The 20,051-nt window shown below is 34.5% G+C and overlaps 9 protein-coding genes and 1 non-coding gene across 10 annotated transcripts; 6 read left to right on the plus strand and 4 right to left on the minus strand.

Moving 5' to 3' along the window:
- Positions 1-544: 544 nt before the first annotated feature.
- On the plus strand, positions 545-1,309 carry NFU1 (Nfu1p; the record flags this gene model as incomplete). Its single annotated transcript, XM_003954728.1, has 1 exon — positions 545-1,309. The coding sequence occupies one exon, from the start codon at positions 545-547 to the stop codon at positions 1,307-1,309; it is 765 nt and encodes a 254-aa protein (XP_003954777.1).
- Positions 1,310-1,338: 29 nt separating this feature from the next.
- MCO14 (4a-hydroxytetrahydrobiopterin dehydratase) lies at positions 1,339-1,701 on the minus strand (the record flags this gene model as incomplete). The annotated part of the gene is made up of 1 exon (XM_003954729.1): positions 1,339-1,701. The coding sequence occupies one exon, from the start codon at positions 1,699-1,701 to the stop codon at positions 1,339-1,341; it is 363 nt and encodes a 120-aa protein (XP_003954778.1).
- Positions 1,702-1,867: 166 nt separating this feature from the next.
- Positions 1,868-3,490, plus strand: APM2 (Apm2p; the record flags this gene model as incomplete). The annotated part of the gene is made up of 1 exon (XM_003954730.1): positions 1,868-3,490. The coding sequence occupies one exon, from the start codon at positions 1,868-1,870 to the stop codon at positions 3,488-3,490; it is 1,623 nt and encodes a 540-aa protein (XP_003954779.1).
- Positions 3,491-3,860: 370 nt separating this feature from the next.
- OPI1 (transcriptional regulator OPI1) lies at positions 3,861-5,138 on the plus strand (the record flags this gene model as incomplete). The annotated part of the gene is made up of 1 exon (XM_003954731.1): positions 3,861-5,138. One exon carries the CDS (start codon positions 3,861-3,863, stop codon positions 5,136-5,138), a length of 1,278 nt encoding a protein of 425 aa, XP_003954780.1.
- Positions 5,139-5,677: 539 nt separating this feature from the next.
- On the plus strand, positions 5,678-5,749 carry KAFR0Atrna1E. The gene has a single exon. It is a non-coding gene; the product is annotated as a tRNA-Glu (tRNA).
- Positions 5,750-6,422: 673 nt separating this feature from the next.
- On the plus strand, positions 6,423-10,241 carry CLU1 (translation initiation factor 3 subunit CLU1; the record flags this gene model as incomplete). The annotated part of the gene is made up of 1 exon (XM_003954732.1): positions 6,423-10,241. The coding sequence occupies one exon, from the start codon at positions 6,423-6,425 to the stop codon at positions 10,239-10,241; it is 3,819 nt and encodes a 1,272-aa protein (XP_003954781.1).
- Positions 10,242-10,378: 137 nt separating this feature from the next.
- On the minus strand, positions 10,379-11,911 carry SEC59 (dolichol kinase; the record flags this gene model as incomplete). Its single annotated transcript, XM_003954733.1, has 1 exon — positions 10,379-11,911. One exon carries the CDS (start codon positions 11,909-11,911, stop codon positions 10,379-10,381), a length of 1,533 nt encoding a protein of 510 aa, XP_003954782.1.
- Positions 11,912-13,946: 2,035 nt separating this feature from the next.
- BUD22 (Bud22p) lies at positions 13,947-15,368 on the plus strand (the record flags this gene model as incomplete). Its single annotated transcript, XM_003954734.1, has 1 exon — positions 13,947-15,368. One exon carries the CDS (start codon positions 13,947-13,949, stop codon positions 15,366-15,368), a length of 1,422 nt encoding a protein of 473 aa, XP_003954783.1.
- A 244-nt stretch (positions 15,369-15,612) lies between these two features.
- On the minus strand, positions 15,613-17,169 carry ERG5 (C-22 sterol desaturase; the record flags this gene model as incomplete). The annotated part of the gene is made up of 1 exon (XM_003954735.1): positions 15,613-17,169. The coding sequence occupies one exon, from the start codon at positions 17,167-17,169 to the stop codon at positions 15,613-15,615; it is 1,557 nt and encodes a 518-aa protein (XP_003954784.1).
- A 1,197-nt stretch (positions 17,170-18,366) lies between these two features.
- Positions 18,367-19,500, minus strand: SOK2 (Sok2p; the record flags this gene model as incomplete). The annotated part of the gene is made up of 1 exon (XM_003954736.1): positions 18,367-19,500. The coding sequence occupies one exon, from the start codon at positions 19,498-19,500 to the stop codon at positions 18,367-18,369; it is 1,134 nt and encodes a 377-aa protein (XP_003954785.1).
- Positions 19,501-20,051: the final 551 nt, after the last annotated feature.

Below are 20,051 nucleotides of genomic sequence, written 5' to 3' on the forward strand. Positions count from 1 at the left end.
TTTAGATGATAGAAGTATTACGTTAAAATCATCTTTGATGGATTCGTCTGGAATTAAATGAAGAAAAGATAAAGTTTGGTTTTAATTTCTCTTTCCCAAGAACGATCTTGATTTTTAGTCTTGCAACTAAGAATGATTTGGCATTATCCATGCGTTGTTCATCCCAATTCATAAATTGGATGTGTGTCAGGACTTAGTACTGGCATTCTACTGTTTCGGAACCACAGACCTTGAAATACATCTGCGCCGGATAGCAGAGTTTGAGTGTTACAAGAGCAGGATCGGTAACAAGTCTCCGTTCCAGTTATTTTCATGTAGCCTTTTACTGGCTATACACATACTACGTACTACTCTTTATCTTGGTTGCTTCAATATTTGGCTCCGAATCATACTGCTTGGCGCCGCTGACAAATGGAGAATTGTACTATGACTAAATAACGTAATACTCTTACCTCACAAGAAAAGTCATATTAAAGGACACTGAACAAAATTGAAAGACGTACTAGAACGCTAGTTTTCTTTCGCAAGAAATCTACAGTACATCATGCTAAGACTATCTCTGTGCACAAGAAGACCTTTATTGAGATCATCAATAGTAAAGCAATTTAATTTAAGAAGCTATCTGCATATACAGACTTTGACTACTCCCAATGAAAACGCATTGAAGTATCTCTCTAAAGATGGTGAACTATTACAAGCTACTGGATCAAAAAGTATAGTCATAAAAAACACAGACCAGACATTGATAACTCATTCTAAACTTGCCCAAACCATTTTTGCAAGATGCCCAGGTGTTGAGGAGATTATGATCGGAGACGACTTCTTAACTGTAAATAAAGACCCGATGATCCACTGGAACACACTTTCCCCCACTGTTATTGAAATCTTAACCACCCATTTGGCCTCTGGTGATGAAGTGGTATCACCGGAGTTTCGTGGAGTTCAAGAGTTAGAAGGTGGTGGCTATAACGTTAATAGAATGCAATTTAATTACAATGAAGATGAACAAGAAATAAGCGAATTGATTGAAGAATTGATCGATACGAGGATAAGGCCTGCAATTTTGGAAGATGGTGGGGATATAGACTATCGTGGATGGGATCCAAAAACTGGAACTGTATATTTGAAATTACAGGGTGCATGTACGTCTTGCTCGAGTAGTGAGGTGACGTTAAAATATGGTATTGAATCAATGCTCAAGCATTATGTCGATGAAGTCAAAGAAGTAATACAAATGTTGGATCCGGAACAAGAGGTCGCCATGAAGGAATTTCAAAAACTGGAAGATAAATTGAATGCCAAAGCTTGAAATTCTATGTTTTTTTCAAAACCATTTCATCAGTCTAAATTTCTTATCTTATCGTTGTATATATTTATGTATTTTTCAATCCTGTTTGCCATTTTCAAATCAATATCACTTATGGCACCTTTATCATCCAAATCATGCGTGCTCAATTCCAACTTGACTTTATTAAAACTGGTCGTTATCGTGGGATGATGACCCCAAAGATGTGATCTCATTGATACTCTTGTAAGAAATGCCCAAGTGCTCTCGAAATCAGGAAAAACACATTCCCTTATAAGTGAGGTACGATTTTCATTTATCTTCCACGTAGAATTGAGCTTTAATTTCACTAGTGAATCTTCCAAATCTCTTGTTACAAGCTTTAATGGCTGTGTCCTTACTATTTTGTTATACATAACTCATTCACAATCTTGCTGTTAGTTTTTAATCTCAATATGAATTGAAAACTTCTTAAAGTTTATTTCCCCCAATCGCCGAACTTATTTAGAACTTCTTAATTTCAACTAATTTATATAATGAATTACAAAAAATACGAGCAAGGAACTTCAAATTGTAGCTCTGATGAGTTCAATCCTCTATATACTGAACGAAGATTTAGAATCCTTATTGTCAAAAAGTATTAAGGCACTGGAATCTCCAGATATACCGTTATCACTATTTAAGAAACAATTCCACAAGCATCAGGTTACAACACCAGTGATAATCTACGAAGACTACATTTTCACATGTATACAAAGAGATACGCTCTATTTCGTCAGTTCAATAGACTGTAAGACAAATATACTGGAGACATTACATTATCTGAATGAATTTTACATATTACTGAAGAATTATTTTAATGTCAAACAATTGGATAAAAACATTATAATGGATAATCTTGTCCCAATACTAGAATTGATAGAGGAGAGTGTTGATTTTGGAATCATACAAATAACAGATTCAAATCTTATGAAAGATTATATCCGAATTAAGGTTAATTTACCACAGGATGACTATAAAATTCATTATGACAGTAGTGATGAAGAGAAAACAAATTATCACAAGGGTAAAAAACATATCAGGAAAGAATTGACATATTTGAAGAAAAAAGTTCTTGGTAGGGGAACGCATGAACACAGCAAATCAATTGATAAGACAATTGAACAAAAGCATACTACAGCTGAAGACGAGCTAGTTGATGAAGATACATATATCAACAGTTACATTGCAAAGACAACTATTATGTCAGTTTCATGGAGAGCTAAAGGTATTCAATACGCAAAGAATGAATTCTTCCTTGATGTGATAGAAAAGGTAGAATATTTCATGGATTTTTCAAATAACATTATTAAAAAGAATTTAATTCATGGTGAGATTATATGTAAATCATTCTTATCAGGCATGCCTACATTGAAAGTATCATTGAACAAAATAATATATCAGGATAAACAATTTTTGTCAAGTTGTAAGTTTCATCAATGCGTCATGCCAGATTCTGTTGACGAGGGTAAAGTACTCGAATTTGTTCCCCCAGATGGTGATTTTGTTCTTTGCAAATACGAATTGAAAAGACATGTTAATGATTTACCTTTACTGAAATTGATATCCTATGAAGTAAAACCTAAACTGGACAAGTACAAGTTAAAATTATTCGTTACCATTGAATCAACTTTCAAGAAAACCAATTCAACAACAAAATTGAACATAAAGATTCCATTGAAAGTCCTCTTGGAGAAATACGACATTGATCTAAGTAAAAATATCAAATCTAGGTGCGATGAAGGTAAAATATTATTTAATGTAAGTGATGACTTCCTCCTGTGGGAAATTGGCGCCATGAAAGGTGGTAATTCCCAGCTGAAAATGGGTGCAGATTTTGCATTATTCAATGAAGAAGAATATCTACGACAACAGGAAGAATTAAAGACATCGATGAATCCACCACCGCTAAGAACAGGTCCAAAGTTAGAGGAGCTTTACAAGCAAATTCATGAAGAGAAATGTAATAACTTCACGAGGAAAGGTGAATCAAGCGACGAAACCAAGGGAAATCTAATAAAAATGGATTTTGAAATACCTTACAACACCTCAAGTGGTTTGAAAGTTGAATACTTGAAAATTGAGGAGCCGAACTTACAATATCAGGCATTTCCTTGGGTGCGCTATAAAACTATTAGCGATGATGGTTACGCTTACGCTGTATGAAAAACTTTTACATAGGGACAAATAGAACTATAGTAATCTTCTTTTTAAAGCATATACAAACATCAATCTGGCATCACATTAATATTTCAAAGTATCTTGGTCTGCATATATATGATCACCCGTACCTCTTTATTTATTATATGCGTTACTTCACATGGCGGGATATTTTTTTCCTTGGTTGCGTAAACAAATATGATTTTTCATGATAAAATATTATTAAGACGTATTAACTATAGTCTTTCATTTATTGGGAAATATTATCTTACTTAAAGTGATCGTAATCAACCTGCAACCGTTATAGGCTACACTGCACAATATTTTCCTCTTTTGAGATCTAAACGGGAGAACAGCTGTTCATATCACTTAAATCATGGGATTAAATGATGATCATCCTGGTGCTTCCGAAGAAGAAGTCGAAGCAGCTAAAGTTCTGGATGTTTTGAGAAATTCTAGCGTTAGATATGCTGATGTTAGAGGAACCAACAATGTTGCGCCGATTAGAAGCCTCATAGATACAACGGAAAGTCATGATGATACAGAAGAAGAGGAAAATACTCAAATACATGAAGAGAATGACGATGATGAAATCGATAATCAAGATGATACACAATCTGAACCGGAAACTCTGTTAAATAGGGTCGTCAATAATGTTGTGACGTTTTATGACGATTTTAACAATAAAAAAAGAGTTGCATCTATTGCGAAATTACTGGATGATGCATATGAAGATAATTATAGTTCCTCTGAGAATGAGACAGATGAGCGAGATAAAGATGAAATCGAATATGTATCAAAAAGGAGGAAGATTTCAGAAGCATTGGCGAAGAGTAAAGATAATTTTAAAGAGTACAAATTTAATTTATCAATTGAATCCAAGAAGAGTCTCATAACATGTTTACATCTGTTAAAATTAGCGAACAAACAGCTAACAGACAAGGTAACATATCTTCAAGAAGTCGTACAAGAAGAGCAACAAGATCATGTAAAGCATACGCACGAACATATTGCAGACCATCATAGAATAGTGGCGTCCAGTACTGATACTACCAAAGAGGAGGCTCAAACTAACGATGAAGATGAGTTTTTCGATGCATTTGATGAAACTGAATATGATGAAAAATCCACCATCATCAAAATGGAAATCGTTGGAACTATCAAGAAAGTTTATAATCTTGTTTCGAGGTTTGGTGGTAGTTCATTACCAGAACCGGCTAGATCAGAAGTTAGGGAGACATTACTTAATCTGCCAAGTAATTGGTCAACAAGCGTGAATTCGTTTTTCTCATCTGCTATGACAAGTGGAGGAGTTTCTGCTACAGATAAATCATCCGATACTGCACCGACAAGTGGAGCATCTCAGTCCCAAAATATCGCAGAAGAAACGAAATCCAGTCATGACACTCCACAAGCCTATTTATCGGCTAATGGTAAAGTTTTGATTCTGGCAAAAGAATCTTTGGATGTTGTACGAAACGTGATGGACGTGGTAGACTCCACTTTAGGAAAAGCTGAAGAATGGGTCAAACAGAAGCAGGAGGTAAAAGAAATTCTATATGAAAAGTTCCGTCTGAGCCAACAGCAAAATAGTGAGGAAAATCAAAACAATACCGATTCAATTACAGATCATACCAATTCTAAATGTGATTAATTAAGAAATAGGTCCCAACCAGAAAACAGTTGTAATTTTAAAACATTAATATGTATGTTGCATGTAGTCATTTATAGTAATCAATATTTTCTATTCGATCACTTGAAAACCTCAGATTCTCAGGATTAGGATGCTCACAAGCATACCGACGTTAGCATTTCAGTATTTTTTAGTTGAACAGGTTACAGTCGGGCACAACTAACAACGTCTAATGCATTTTCAGGCCCACTGAAATTCATACTACGCACATATCTATTTAAATAAATGGTAATATGGACTAAAAGAAAAAGACTAGTGTTTCTCAAAGTTTATGTCATATTGAAATGTTTTCGTCTGAATATTGGAGATATTTTAAGTTGCCATTACTAACTATAGGTATGACAGCTGCGTTAGCCAAAAAAAGTTAAAGCTAGTGTATGTAATATAAAATTTCCGAATCGCTTATCGTGAATTGTACCTCGTAGAATATTTTGTAAGAAGTTAGTAGCTTTAATAAGTAGATATAAATTTTTCAGAAAAAAATAAATACCTAAATACCATCCGATATAGTGTAACGGCTATCACATCACGCTTTCACCGTGGAGACCGGGGTTCGACTCCCCGTATCGGAGGATATATATGTATTTTTAGAACATATTTGAAATATGCTATTTATCAGATCCCTCCTCAACTATTACACATTATAAACCGAAGTAGAAAATTAGTGTATATGGCTCTAGGTTTCGTTTTTATTACCAAGTATAATAGACTTATATATTGAATTACTTCGTTAGCTGGCTCTTGACGCAAATCTATTGCATTCTCGTTCAATTCCCTTAACAGTAAATGAACAAGCAACTCTAAGCTTGCTTCAGATTCATATATTCTCGGAGATGTTACTGATTTTATCAATTTTTGGAGTTTCAATTGAACCTAGCTCGTCACATACTAAAATTTCTAATTCGTGAAGGTATTACAATCGTATTTCTCCTGTGAGAATAAGGGTATTCCCCAATTATGACTGTTGTAAAGTTAGTAACTCATCTTGGAGTGGCGATGGCTTCAAGTGACCATTTATCTCTACGTGACTTTTACATTTTTTTTGTCGTTCTTCCTGAAATGAATTTTCATCTCATCGCACTCAATTGAACAAGATGAAATATGAAAATTTTCATTGACTTTCCGCACGTCATCTCGTTGTCTTGCCCAGTCTCGACTCAAAAGCGGGCATAAGTGAAACTTTCAATCTGTGTATTAAGTCTTACTTTTAAAAACATTACTGTACGTCTACCATTTCCCCTAATTATGAGTGAGAATAACGTTCATACAAAGGTATCAATAAAGATACCTCAAGTTGATGGCAGCGTAGGTTCCAAAAAGTCTGCAGCTTTTGAAACTTTGTCATTTCAATTCAACAAAGATGCAAAGGTACAAACCATTCTAGATGTTTTAGCTGTCGCTAATGAATCAAAATATCTGACGAACATTGAATTAACCCAAAATGGCGATGTCTTAAGGGATGATCAACTTATCAACGAGTTGGTCATGAATAAAAAAGGCGATGCTATGGAAGTTACAGCAAATTTGAGACCATATACCACAAGAGAGGTATTGAAACACACCTTAGCTGTACGTGAATTTACTGGTTTTACTTCTGAAACTGAAGATGGACTATCTGAATTTGCCCTTTCTACAGTCGTCAAGTTCCCATTCCTTTCTCTTGATGAAATCAAAGAAAAGAAGACTGAAATCAATGAAGAGAAAGCAAAGGAAACTGAAGCCAAGAAACACTTATTGAATGTTACTGATGAAGAAAGAGATAAAACAGTCAAGATGATTCATGAAGTGTTTAATTCTTTCAAGAATTCTTCTGTTAAGGAACTTTTCAATGGTGAAAAAAATTTGATTTCACCTTGTCTTCGTTCTTTGAACATATCCCAATATAATCCTGCGCCTGCTTTCTATAAATCTAAAGGACATCTTCTATATTTACATGCTGTTACATTAGAGGGAGAAAGCGTCCATATCACTGCAGTTCCTTCTGGTTTCTATATCAATAAGTCAACCAACATAAAGTTTGATCCATACCCAAGAGAATCAGAAGATGGCGCCCATTCAAATGCTCCAATATTTAACAGTCTTATGAGCTTATTAAGTGCTCATTCTAAGAAATTCTCTTCACATGTTGCACAACTAGAGGCAAAACTAGCAAAACTAGAATCTGTTGCATATGTGAGACCACAGACATGCCACTTACATAAACCGTGGATAATCTCCTCTAATCAAGCCCAAAATGCTGACTTTTCACGTTTGCAAAATAAATTGATAGGTAATGCTATCAATCCAGAAAGAAACTTCAATGATGAATTCCAGGCCATCAAGGACTTTCCAAATGCTACTATATCAACTCGTATTGAATCTGAAAGAATCTTAGCCAAAATTATTCATGAATTCTCTGTCTCAGCTACTAATGGAGCTATGGATATTTTCTATAAGAACTTTATTGCCATGAACCCAGAGGCCTCAGAGAAAGAGCAAATTTTCTTGAAAAATAACATTTTCTACTCTTTTGTAAGTGATGTCAGTGGTGTATATGAATCTAAGGGTGGCGATGAAGCCGCCAGAGTTGCTGCTAATCAGGATTTGCTGACTATCAATGTTTTGAACAGAGTTGGCCTAAAAGATGTTAGACATGTTTTAACAACCATTATTGACTTCGGTGGTAAGAGATTATTAGCTCAAACCCCGGTTCCAGGTTTATTGGGAAACATGGGTGTTGAAACTACTCAAAGTGAGAAGGCAGGTGAAGAAATTGTGAAAGATTTGGATAACGATGTAAACGTAAAGTATGGTTTCGATGAAACCTGCAAAAAAGTATTAAAAGATGAGGCGTTTGATGACATTTTGAGTAAAGAATTTTCCAAGGTCTTCCATTTGAAGAAAGCTGACGATAATGATGTTTGGTTTTCTTCTTCATCTAAGGGAATCATTGGTTTTGATAAAAGGAAGTACGTCTTAGACCTAGCCGACACATACCCAATTGATATTAATTTTGCTAGGGAAAACTATGACAGCAAATCCGACGATGATAACCGTTATCCTCATAGACATACTTTACTACGTCCAGAGTTAGTTGAAAAATGGTGGACTGAAAAAGTTGAAGCTGAAGAAGGTTTAACCACCAACGACGCTTACGACCAAAGAAAGTTCACTTATAACCCAGATGCATACCACATTGAGGGCGTTGAAGATAACACTGTTGAAGAACTTTCCTCATACTTAAATGATGAGGTTATCCCTAACCTGGTCAATGACTTTGCCCTTGGAAATCTTTCTCCACCATACACAGGATCTCATTTAAAGGACATTCTGCACAAGAGTGGTATCAACTTACGTTACTTAGGTAAAATTGTTAAATTAGCCAACGACAAACTGACTGGCCAGATAATGAAACACGAACAAAAATTAAATGATGTTGTTGTGAAGAATAGGGAACACGATGCATGGGAGGCAGCTTACTTGTTGAAAATTGAAAGTTTGATTAAAGAAAGACAAGCAAAGATAAATCAATATATTCAAGAAGGGAAAGACGTTCCAAAAGAGTTAACTGAAGATTTAAAGCTTGATGAAAGTGAAATCAAGAAGCCAACAAATGAAGAACCAGTTTTAGTCTCCAGGGATGAACTGTTGCCGTTCATAAAAATTGCTGAAATTGAAATCGTTTCTCGTTCGATCAAACACATATTGAGATCTTACGCAAAATCCTTACCAGTTTCCGCTGTCCCATCCTTGGTTGCATATGTTTTCAACTTGTTATTTGGTACTAAGTATTGCGATACACCAAGACCTGAATCTATTGATCACCTCTTTTCAGTGGAATCATTCCAGTTCTCAACATTAACACGTATGGATTTATTGAATGCTATTTCCAAAGAAGCTTCTGTCCGCTTCTGTCACGAGTTAAGTGTTTCATCTATTGAACAATGTACTGAGAGTCCTTTCATTTTAATCAAAGAAATTGCTAATAAGTTTGGTGTCCAATTATTGAATAAAAACTACTTTTTCACAGTGGAAGAATTCGAAGATTATAAGTTATCCCAAGATAAGAAAGTCAGAAACAAATTGGTAGCTCCAACTTATACCTTCTCTAAGGAAGATATTATTATTAGACCGCTTGTTAAGTCATCTAGTTTCTCTTCCATCACAAGTGAAGATTTCTGGACTCAAGGTACTTCATTGCTAGGAGAAGAAGGTAAACAAAGCGAAGCCATAACTTTAATGGCCCAATCTCTTGCCATTTTAGAAGACGTTAAGGGGATTGTTCATACTGATGTAGCTGAAAGATATCTAAGATTGGCTACTGTTTACAGTAAGATCAATCTAATTCCTGAAGCAATTGCCTTCTGCCGTAAAGCTTGTACCATCTATGAAAGAACATGTGGTATCGACTCTTTTGAGATGCTGAGAGCTTTGAACAACTTAGCATTACTTGAATTGACGAATGAAAGTCCATACAATGCTACCCTCATTTACAACAAGATTATCGAAGTCATGTCTGTCTTTAACTTACCAAAATTCCATCATCCAAGCGCTTCAAATGTTTACAACAACTTGGAACAAATATCCTTGGGTATTGATAACGTCAAATTGACTATCGACGTGCTGAACCAGCTTGGTGCCTTCATTGCTGAACTGGATGGTGACAAGAACATAGCCTATGGTTACAACGAATCACGTTTAGGTAACTTATATGCTACAGTCAAGGACTACCGGTCAGCTATACAACACATTGCCAAGGCAGAAAATATTTTCACTACGGAATTAGGTTCTAACCATACCATGACACAGACTGCCAAACAGTGGAGCAATGGTCTCGGTAATTTGATCAAAGAAATGCACCAAAAGAAGCAACTTCAACAAGATCAAATGTCTGCCGGTAAAACTGTTGCAGCCCAATCTAGCAACACATCTGGCCAACGTAGAAAGTCACATTCTTCCAAAAAAGAGGCAGTCCCAAATCCAGAATTAGCCGGTAAATCTGTTGATGAGTTGTTAACTTTTATTGAGGGTGATGAAAAGAAGTCAAAGTCCTCAAAAGGGAAGAAAAAAAACAGTAAGAAATGAATAAATTAGCTAAAACAATCTATTTCATTATGTTTAGCAGCTTTTTTTGGAATGGATATTCTCTTTCTATATTTAGAGAATTTTCTATGTAAATTATTATATAACTGATATATGTAAAAATCGAAAATACTTTTCAATTAACTAGTTATCAATAATTTTTCACATATTAACATGAATGCAGGAATCATAATATTGTCATTAAGAATACTATTGCCCTCTAAAAGACCTGACAATAGACAAAGTGTGAAGACACCGATCCAGGATAAATCTTCAAAATAGTTCATGTAATACTTGGCAATAGCAGATACACATGAAGTAGAAAGAACAAAGGCTATGGTACCTTCTACAGTCTTAGATGTTCCTTTCCATTTTAATTTTCCGTATCTACCACCAATGATAGATGCCATTGAATCTCCAATACCTAAACTAATCAAACCTACTGGCGAATTTGCAACAAGAAGTGGGAAAGATATACCAATTATTAGATAAATATAGGAGATAATAATGGGTCCTTTATCGTCTCTAAAATCTGAAAATGATCTTAGTCTAGAATCTAAATATTTACCGATTGGTTCCAATTTTAAATACCTCAAATATTCTACTGATAGAAAGAGTGGGATAGTTCCTGACAATGCAATTTTGATGAATTGTTGATCAATTTTGAATGGTTTCAAAATCAACAGTAGGATTATGAAATGCCAAACCTTACGCGAAGTATTCAATGAGAAATTTGAGTGAAACATTAATATATTGGGTATTAAAATTAGTAGAAAGGAGAGCCAAGTTAGTAAGATAATTTGGCGACATCTAGATTCGAAAATGTAATTAAAGAGCCATTTTACTGGTTGTTCTTTGGCAGAATTTGGTAGAATTATAATCATATCAGTTAAGAATGGGAATGTTATCACAAAATTAGACAATAGGGCCATTGATTTCAAATGTTGGTTTTTAACATATTTTTTCAATGGGAATGAGATCCAGTAATTGATTGTTATAGTTATCAAAAATGCAATGACAGTGCCCTTCAAAATTTGGAAAGGGATTGAATCAGGACAACCAATCAAAAATAAAATATTCGTCAGAAGGATACTAAATAGGTTACAATCAATATTATCTAAACTTTTTAATTCGCCAATTTTTTCTAAAAACCAAGCAAATCCCATGTTTATAAAGATTGCAGCTATTGATTCAATCGGATCGCTCTTTAAAAAGAGAATCAGTAAAGCCTGCAACAAAAATCTTGTCACATAATTAACATTTTCTATGACATTGAAAGATAGTATCGTATTGATATAGACTAGATTCTCATCGAGTAGTAGTGAAAGCATAAATGGTAAGTAAAATGAATATATGATTTCAAAAGGAGGTAATGTGTCAATACCTTCTTCAATGGAAAAATTCTTAAATATTTGTGCAAAAAAGAATACAAAAAGTTTCGTAACAGTGGTGAAAATGTCATTGTATGTGCTTATAGTGTTGAATTTGACACCAACCATATAAACTGTGAGCAGTAGTATAATTGTTTGTACGAATTTTTCAGAATATTTCAATGAGAAATTACGTTTTAATCTAGTACCCTCATGTAGCTTGTTCATATTTTTGCTTTTCTCATCTAATATGGCTTTTGTATTGACTGGTTCTGTGTCCACTATGGAATTAGTTTTCGACATTTAGTGGAATGAAACGAGTGCAGTCGAATTTGAAATGAAAGCAACGAACGTTTAATATGTTACAAATGATAGACCATATAAGTTGTTTGATAGATCAACAATTATCATCTCTTTAATCTCGCAATAATATGTATAATGGTCTTTGCATATGGGTCTCGTGCTACCTCTGCTACGTGTCTTTGCACGATGCACCAAAAAAAAAAGAAATGCAGCCAAAAAAAATGGGTCGGAAATCTGAGATCCAAGCCCTAATCGATTTTTGGAAAAACTCCGACCATAACCTGTGAAATTTTCTTTAGCCCTAGAACCGTGCCACCGGGAGGGTAAATACCGACTATCGCCCAAACACCACGCAAACCCTACACGATTTTTGGGTTTTGCGATGGGAAAGTGAAAATTTTTTTCACTTTTACACGCAACGATGAGCACTCACTCGGCACTGAGATTAAAAAAAAATAATATATATAAAAGACGACAATAACACACTTAAACTCAAACATTCGTCTTGTTCATGTATTACTATTGAATCTTAACATTTAGCAGTAAAAGAAGTATACCAATGTGCATCAGAGGGTTATAGAAACGACATATAAGAGAAGTTATTCTAGAAATGAGTATCACTTTGATTGCCGTTGATGACCAAATCAAAATATTTACAAACTAGAGTTTCTGAACTTTAATGATTAGAAAACTGATCATAATTTCTGAGGTCGTACAAGTGATATAGAAGTAATCTTCGAATACAGGTGTATTTTGATAACTTCTCTTATATGTTCTATTTTCTACTGCATCTGAAGTTTCTTTACAAGAATTTTATATGATGATTTCACAAAAACAAAAGCTGGAATTACTGGCTGAATCTTAGATGTTGATACGTTTTTGCACTATTTCTGATTCAAATTCTAAAAGAGACTTTCATTTTGCTCGTAAAGGGAAATATAGTATTTTTTTTTTTTGCTTCCCCAAAACAGTCGTTTTAGTATTATATTTCCCACCTACGATATTCTTTTTTCCATTGAGTAAAAAAATTGAAAATGACGAGCCACAGCACTGGGCACTGATAAATATTTCCATGAGTGACACTGCTTTTAGTGGGCCTAGAAAACCCACGCAACTGATTCACCAATTTCTTTATTCAAATGGAAAAGGATAAATGGAACGTTATTCAGTCGAATCGTTCTTTTACTATACCCAAAAATTCAAATTAATCATGTGATGATTCCTTATAGATGACGAGTCTGACATACTATTGTGAAGACAACCAACTTTTTAATACCATTCATGCATTTCTGAGATTAATTTTGAATGTGATTTTTTATCAGTAGATGAAAAATACAGTATTCTTTTTTTTTCTTTACTATTGGGGCGTAAGATGAAACAATTTACTCAATTATAGACAAGCATATGTCTGAAATCTTTAATGATTGATAAGAGGAAATATTGTCTGATGCCTCTTATTAACAAAAGACTTATTAATTTCTTTAGGTAAAGAAATAATAATCAATATTTGGTTTATTTTGTTTATGATGAATATCTACAATTTTCACGACGGTCAACTGCGTTTTCCAAATGTTTATGGAAAAACTTTGATGATAATCTGCCTGTGACAGGGCGCGATACTGACATTCATACAAACCAATTATTGATATTATTATTAAGTTGAAAACACTTTGGTAGAAGGTCTTGATTTCTTAAAATACTACCAATTCTGGTTTTCTCAATGACCAAACTTTAAACGATGACAATTTCCTGAGATATCTCAATTCTTCTTAGATCTGTCAAAGGACCAATGAAGAAACTTCTCAATAAAACGATTTGCACGTCAGTCTGATAAAACTTCTAAACAACATTTCTTGAGAAATTTCTTGAAACTATAAGTCTTGAACACCCATACATTTTGATAAGTCATGTGCTCATAAAATTTTCTAACATTGCCTGGAAAGAAAGTGAAAAAAAAAAATAAACTATAAAGCATCTCATCTCATCGAGAAAGGAAGACTGATATTGAAAGTGAAAAAAAAACAATACACGTATAATGCCTAAGGAGAACCTGCTGTATAAATTAGATAATCTCGAATATCAGTATCATTACTTAAACAATACGGTCTCCGATTTTAAACCGCGATTGAATCAAACTAAAAAAGTTTACAATGCTATAGGTAAGAAAAATGCCAAGCGTATAAAATCACAGCTGGAATCTTTGAATGAAGAAGACATTCTTAAACAATTACAACAAGTTAAGACAACGATTTTCAATGGTAAGATATATACTGTTGAGAAGCATTTGAAGGTGTTGATATCAAAGGACGCAAAATTAAAAGACGAAAAGATCAAATCGGATATCTGCAAAGTCTGTAATTCAATTGCTGAATTTATTGAATTGATAGTTATTTCCAAAATAATCAAGATTGCTAATAAAAAAATTGTGACGGATAAAGATAATGTTCCAGAATGGTTTAAGGATCATGACTACTATAGAGCTAATGTAGAAAAAGATCATAAATACAATCCTAGTAGAATTTGGAATGATGCCGTTTTGAAGATAGATGGTGGTGTCAAATTAATAGGTGTCCTATGGAACAGCAATAGTAAAAAAGTCAAAGAGATTCTAAACAGTTTTGAAAATGGTATGGATGTCTTCTTAAATATCAACTTTGATAAGAAAAAGCAAGTTTCTCAGAAAAAAGAACCTGGCATGAAAGAAAAGATGGCATCCAAAGGATCTACAGAAGCAAATGGCTCCGATATGGAAGAAGAAGAACATGCTAGTGGAAGTTTTAGTGATAATGAAGGCGAAACAGAAATTGATGAAGAAGCGATTTTAAAACAATATGAGGGTATGTTAGCCGCCTCTGATGATGAAAGTGGTGGCGATAAGGAAATAGGCGCGTTAGACCCAGATATCAATTACAATGAGGTTACAGACGAAGAACCAAGTGAAGAAGAAGAAGAAGAAGAAGAAGAAGAAGATGATGAGGATGACGAAGATGATGAGCCATCTTCGAAAAAGCCTAAACTTCCGGAATTAATGGCTGGTTATTACAGTGGTGATGATTCAGACTCTGATGAAATAGAAGACAAGATTGCCAGAGAACAGGCATCTAATGCACCAAAGAGAAAGAATAGACGTGGTCAACGTGCAAGAAGAAAGATATGGGAACAGAAATATGGTAAAGGTGCCAAACATATTCAGAGGGAATTTGAGAAGAAAATGGAAGAAAGAGAACAGAGACAAAAGGAATACGAAGAGAGAGTTGCAAAACGTGCTGTTAAGGCTGCTTTACGTGATAAGGAGAACGCCAATCTAACGCCATTAGGCGAGAGGAAACCAAGAGAAACCGCTGAAACTAAGCCCGCAAAGGTTCACGAAGAGCATCCATCTTGGGTAGCGAAGAGAATTGAAGAAGAAAAATTGAAGAATGCGAAATTCAAAGGTAAAAAGATTACATTCGATTAATCGTTGCTCAATATTCTTGTGTATCATATATAGTATTAGCATTAATAACATACTTAATTTTATTCTTTTACTTCAGAGGTTAAATTATAACATCCGCAGAGCAAGAATTAAATATAAAAAAAAAAAAATAATTGAAAATTGATGAAAAGACTTCGAATTAATTGAATATTTTAATTGATTTCTCGAATCTATATGAATAAATAAAGTAGTTAATATATCATGGGGAAGAAATGATAGAAAAAAATCATTTAATGACTTTGCCTAAGGGATCTCTTCTCTTGAAAGTCATCAATAAATCATCTTTTGGGAAAATAGTAGCAAAGACCTTAATCTTTTCACTTAAGGGGGTGACTTTATGCTCAAAATCTGTGAAAAGTGCAAACTTACCCAATAAAGCAGCAAATACTATCATCACATATGTTCTGCCGAGACAAACATGTGGACCACAACCAAAAACTAGCCAGTTCTTCTTTCCCTCACTAGCCTTGGAACCCTCTACCCATCTTTCTGGAATAAATTCATCTGGATTTTCGTAAACTTCAGGATCATGTAATGAAGGATATAATGTTGGAATTAACATTGAGCCTTTTGGAGCTGTATAATTTGGAGTGACAGGAAATTTTTCTTTTACGACGTAAGGGACCATTAAGACAGGAGGTCTGTAACGCAAACATTCTTTGATGACCATATCAGTATATTTCATTTCATTAATCATATCCATTGAGACTCTCTTATATGGATCACCATTACGAACTCTGAGTTGTTCTTCTCTAACCTTAGCCAAAATGTCTGGACGGTCAGCAACAATTTGGAATAACCAACAAGCTAATGAGGAGGATGCATCTTGAGATGCAAATAACATGGTGAAGATTGCTTCAGAAATTTCTTTATTCGAGAATTCTCTGTGTAGTAGCCTTGAATCTTCATCATCTTTATTTTTTGCATCCATCATTAATTTACACCAGGCATCCATGACACAAATTGGTTCTCCTCCTGCGGCAATATGATCTTTTGCACGTTGAGCACAGTTTTCGAAAATTTTCATTGTCATATCAGCGGTTCTTTTGCCGTACCACGTCTTTGTATAAGGAATAATTATTGGGAAATTAACTAATTCCAATGCTGCAGTGACTAAATAATAGTCATCAGCTACCTTTCTCACTTGCTCCTCTGTGATATAAGTACCACAGAATGCTCTTAAGGAAATTGCACAAAGCATTTCTCTCATTTCATGGAAGAAGATAGTGGGTTCATAATTGTGTTGCTCTGAATATTCAATATATTTTTCCAAATATTTGTCAATGACTGTCTCCAAGGATGGTAAATATTGAGCCAATGCAGTTCTTGTAAATAACCCATTCAATGATTTTCTATAGTCTGTGTGAGCTTTACCGTCGAGGAAGACCCAATTTTCAGGTCTTAAAATTTTGACGGCAACGTCAACGACACAAGGTTTAACGTATTTAGTAGCTTGAAAAATTTTTCTCGATATATCTCTTGTTGATGAGATGATAACGAATTTATGAAAGATTGAGACACATGATAAAGCACCAGAATCCCATTTTGCCTTATATTCTTCAAATTTTGGGTCTAAAGATTCTAAGAATGGACCAATAATTGGGTAAATTTTAAAACGTGGGCCTGAAATGGAGCCTTTCTTTTGAATGTATGAAATTTGATCATATACTAATACTAGACATATAAATGTGACAAAAAGTTTCCAGTATGATATAGATTCAATTGAATCCAGTACAGAATTCGTTAGCGAAGTGTCAGTAACGTTATAGATAGCTGAATTCATTGGTTACAATGTTTATAGATATGATGTTAATGATGGAAATAAATTATTAAGAAAGCAAGAGAAAATTGTAATCGAACTTTATACACGTCTATATATATATATAGTTGTTTGACAATCGACTGTGTAATTAATTTCCTTACATTTAGTAGGGAAGATCAAACCATAGTGATAAAATGCGATATAATTCCTTCATTTTAATTTTTTTTCCTTTTAACAGTGGTAAAGAGTGGACCACCAGTGTCGAAACGGTTTCTGGAGTTAAGAAGTATAAGCGGTATATGCAAGGACAAGAAGAGAAAGCGACAAGTTTATTCACTTGTAGCGGTAAAAAAAAAAAAAATGTATCGTGGATAAAAGAAAGAAAGAGAGATAGAGATAGGGATAGAGATAGTGAGTGGTTTTGTCTGGAGAGATAAAATTATGTCGTTTAGCTAAACGAGCTGGGAAAAATTGCAGTGAATTCTCGTTTACTGCCGTTGTCTGTGTGCCCTTTTATCTAACAGCAGCTTAACAAATAATATCTGCCTCCCTCCCTCCGTCTGGAGTGGTGGTACTTTGTAAGACAGGATCCGCGGAGGGTACCATCGTATCGGTAAGGGCCTCTCCTTGTCGTCCGCAAGGTGCGTCCGTGTCATCGTCACTTTTTTTCCCACTTGCGAAGAAAACGAACGAGTAAATGAATGTTGTTACTTCGACTAATTCGGTGTTTTCGGTCACGGGACACAGTAGTAAGTAGTTCTAGGATTTTTGACGCTACGTAACGTATGGGAGATGGTCGTTGTGATACAACAGGAGTTTCTGCACTCTATCAGTCTAACACCACCATCTAAACGTTTCTTGGCATCCAGCTTGAATAGATTCATTTGCTATGAGGCTTATAGTCTTTTCAATTTCTTCTTGATTTAACATACATATATATATATATATATATATATATTTACAATTGTCTCTTTATCAAATTATATATACAAGTCATTCTAGTTATTATATATATATATATATATATATATATATATATTTACTTAATTATTCTTCTTACTTACTAAATTAATTAATATTACTAAGTACTATTAGTTATTATATATATATATATATATATATATATTGCTCAATGGAAGAAAAGAGGAAGCAGCATAAAAAAAATGGATGATTTTTATTTTAGAAGTCAACGAAATCCAAATTAATTTGTAGAATCTATCATCCCTTTAAGATACCAATTGATACTCTACTTTTTTCATCATTCATTACATTCTCATTATTGTCATAAATGTTAGTATTGTTGTCACCAGTATTATTGCAGTTTAACATCTTGCCGATGTCCTTGACGAACAACGGATAAAGAAGATCTAAAATTTTCTCTTTTTCAGCCATATATCTTGCTCTTTCAAATGGAATCCAAACACCTTTTAAATGCATTGATCCAATTTTAACGACGTGTCTAATTTTCTCCGCTTTCAAAATACCATCTCTTCTACCTCTTGTCATCTTCGTAACATTCAATAATTTCGTACCATTAATCATATCATTGTCCGCTCTTCTTACGACAGATACACCGTTGGCTTCCACCTGGTAACATAAGGTGTTTTCATCTTCCCATATTGTTGTTGTTACTCTAGGTAAACTATTTTCGTCCGTTTCATCATTGGAAGTTCTAATCTTGTACGTCTTTGGCTCTTGTTCATTTTGTTGAAACCCAGGATACACATACCCGTTTTTAATCGATGATGGTGTCGAAATTGTGGGGATTACGGGCATTTGTTGTTGTCGCTGTTGTGGCATCTCTTGTTTCATTGAGTGTAATGGTGGAGGTGGCGTAGGTATTAGGGGGAAGTAAGGTGTAGTGCCATTATTAGTAGTACTGTTACTAGAATGGTTATTGTTTGCAGTTGCCGTTGATTTATTATCTCCTGGATAATAATAGTAGGGTGCAGTTAATGGTGGATATTGAAATGGCAATTGCGGATTATAGAAGTAATAATATGGAATTTGTGGATTCGCACTATTACCTGCAGCATTAGCTGTTGCTGTGGTACCATTGACAATATTGTTGTTATTGTTATTGTTATTGTTATTGTTATTGTTACTAGTTGTATTTTGATATTGTAAAGCCAATTGTTGTTGATAGTATTGCTGATAATGCCATTGTTCAGGTGTGAAATATTGATATGCATTCTGACTGAAACTAGATTGAGGTTGTTGCATCTGATGTTGTGCCATATCCTGCTCTTCATCTACTGTTCTTTCGACATTGGCATTAAACATGCCATCGTTCAGGATCTTTGACATATCGTTTTCATTGCCTCTCTTATAACTATTGTTCTGATCAGACATTATGTGTAAACTGCTGCAAGATGTCAAAAGAAACAACAATAAGTAAATAAATAATGATAATAATAGTATCAAGAGTAATAATAATAATAATAAATTACGGAAGCAGGAACAAAAATCTCTCTGATGCCATGAGCCATACACATGCACTTAACAAATAATCTCTGTAATCCTCGTATCTCGAAGGAAACTGGGTCTCAACGACGAAAAATTTTCTCTTTCTCTGCTTCGAACGCGTATCCTGGCTCCGCTTAAGAAGGGCATTTTTTGCAGGTACACCGAGAATGTGCGGCAGATTGAAGCGCCCGTTTCCTTGGAAATTAACTCTATTCTCGACTGCGTGGGAAACGAGTCGTCTGTTATGAGTGTTTGATATGGGGTGTTGGTTGGTGTTGTAAGAGAGAGTACTGTGTGTGTCGGAGTGTTGCCATGCCGGTGGATTCATGGCACCTAGTAAGAATCTTAACGCGTCATGTTATGTTATGTTATGTTGTGCTGTGTTGTATTGTGGACCCTTGTAATACTCAATGACATGCGTTCTTGTCGAAAGCACG

Source organism: Kazachstania africana, chromosome 1 (assembly GCF_000304475.1).
Source record: "Kazachstania africana CBS 2517 chromosome 1, complete genome".
NCBI classification, from domain to species: domain Eukaryota; kingdom Fungi; phylum Ascomycota; class Saccharomycetes; order Saccharomycetales; family Saccharomycetaceae; genus Kazachstania; species Kazachstania africana.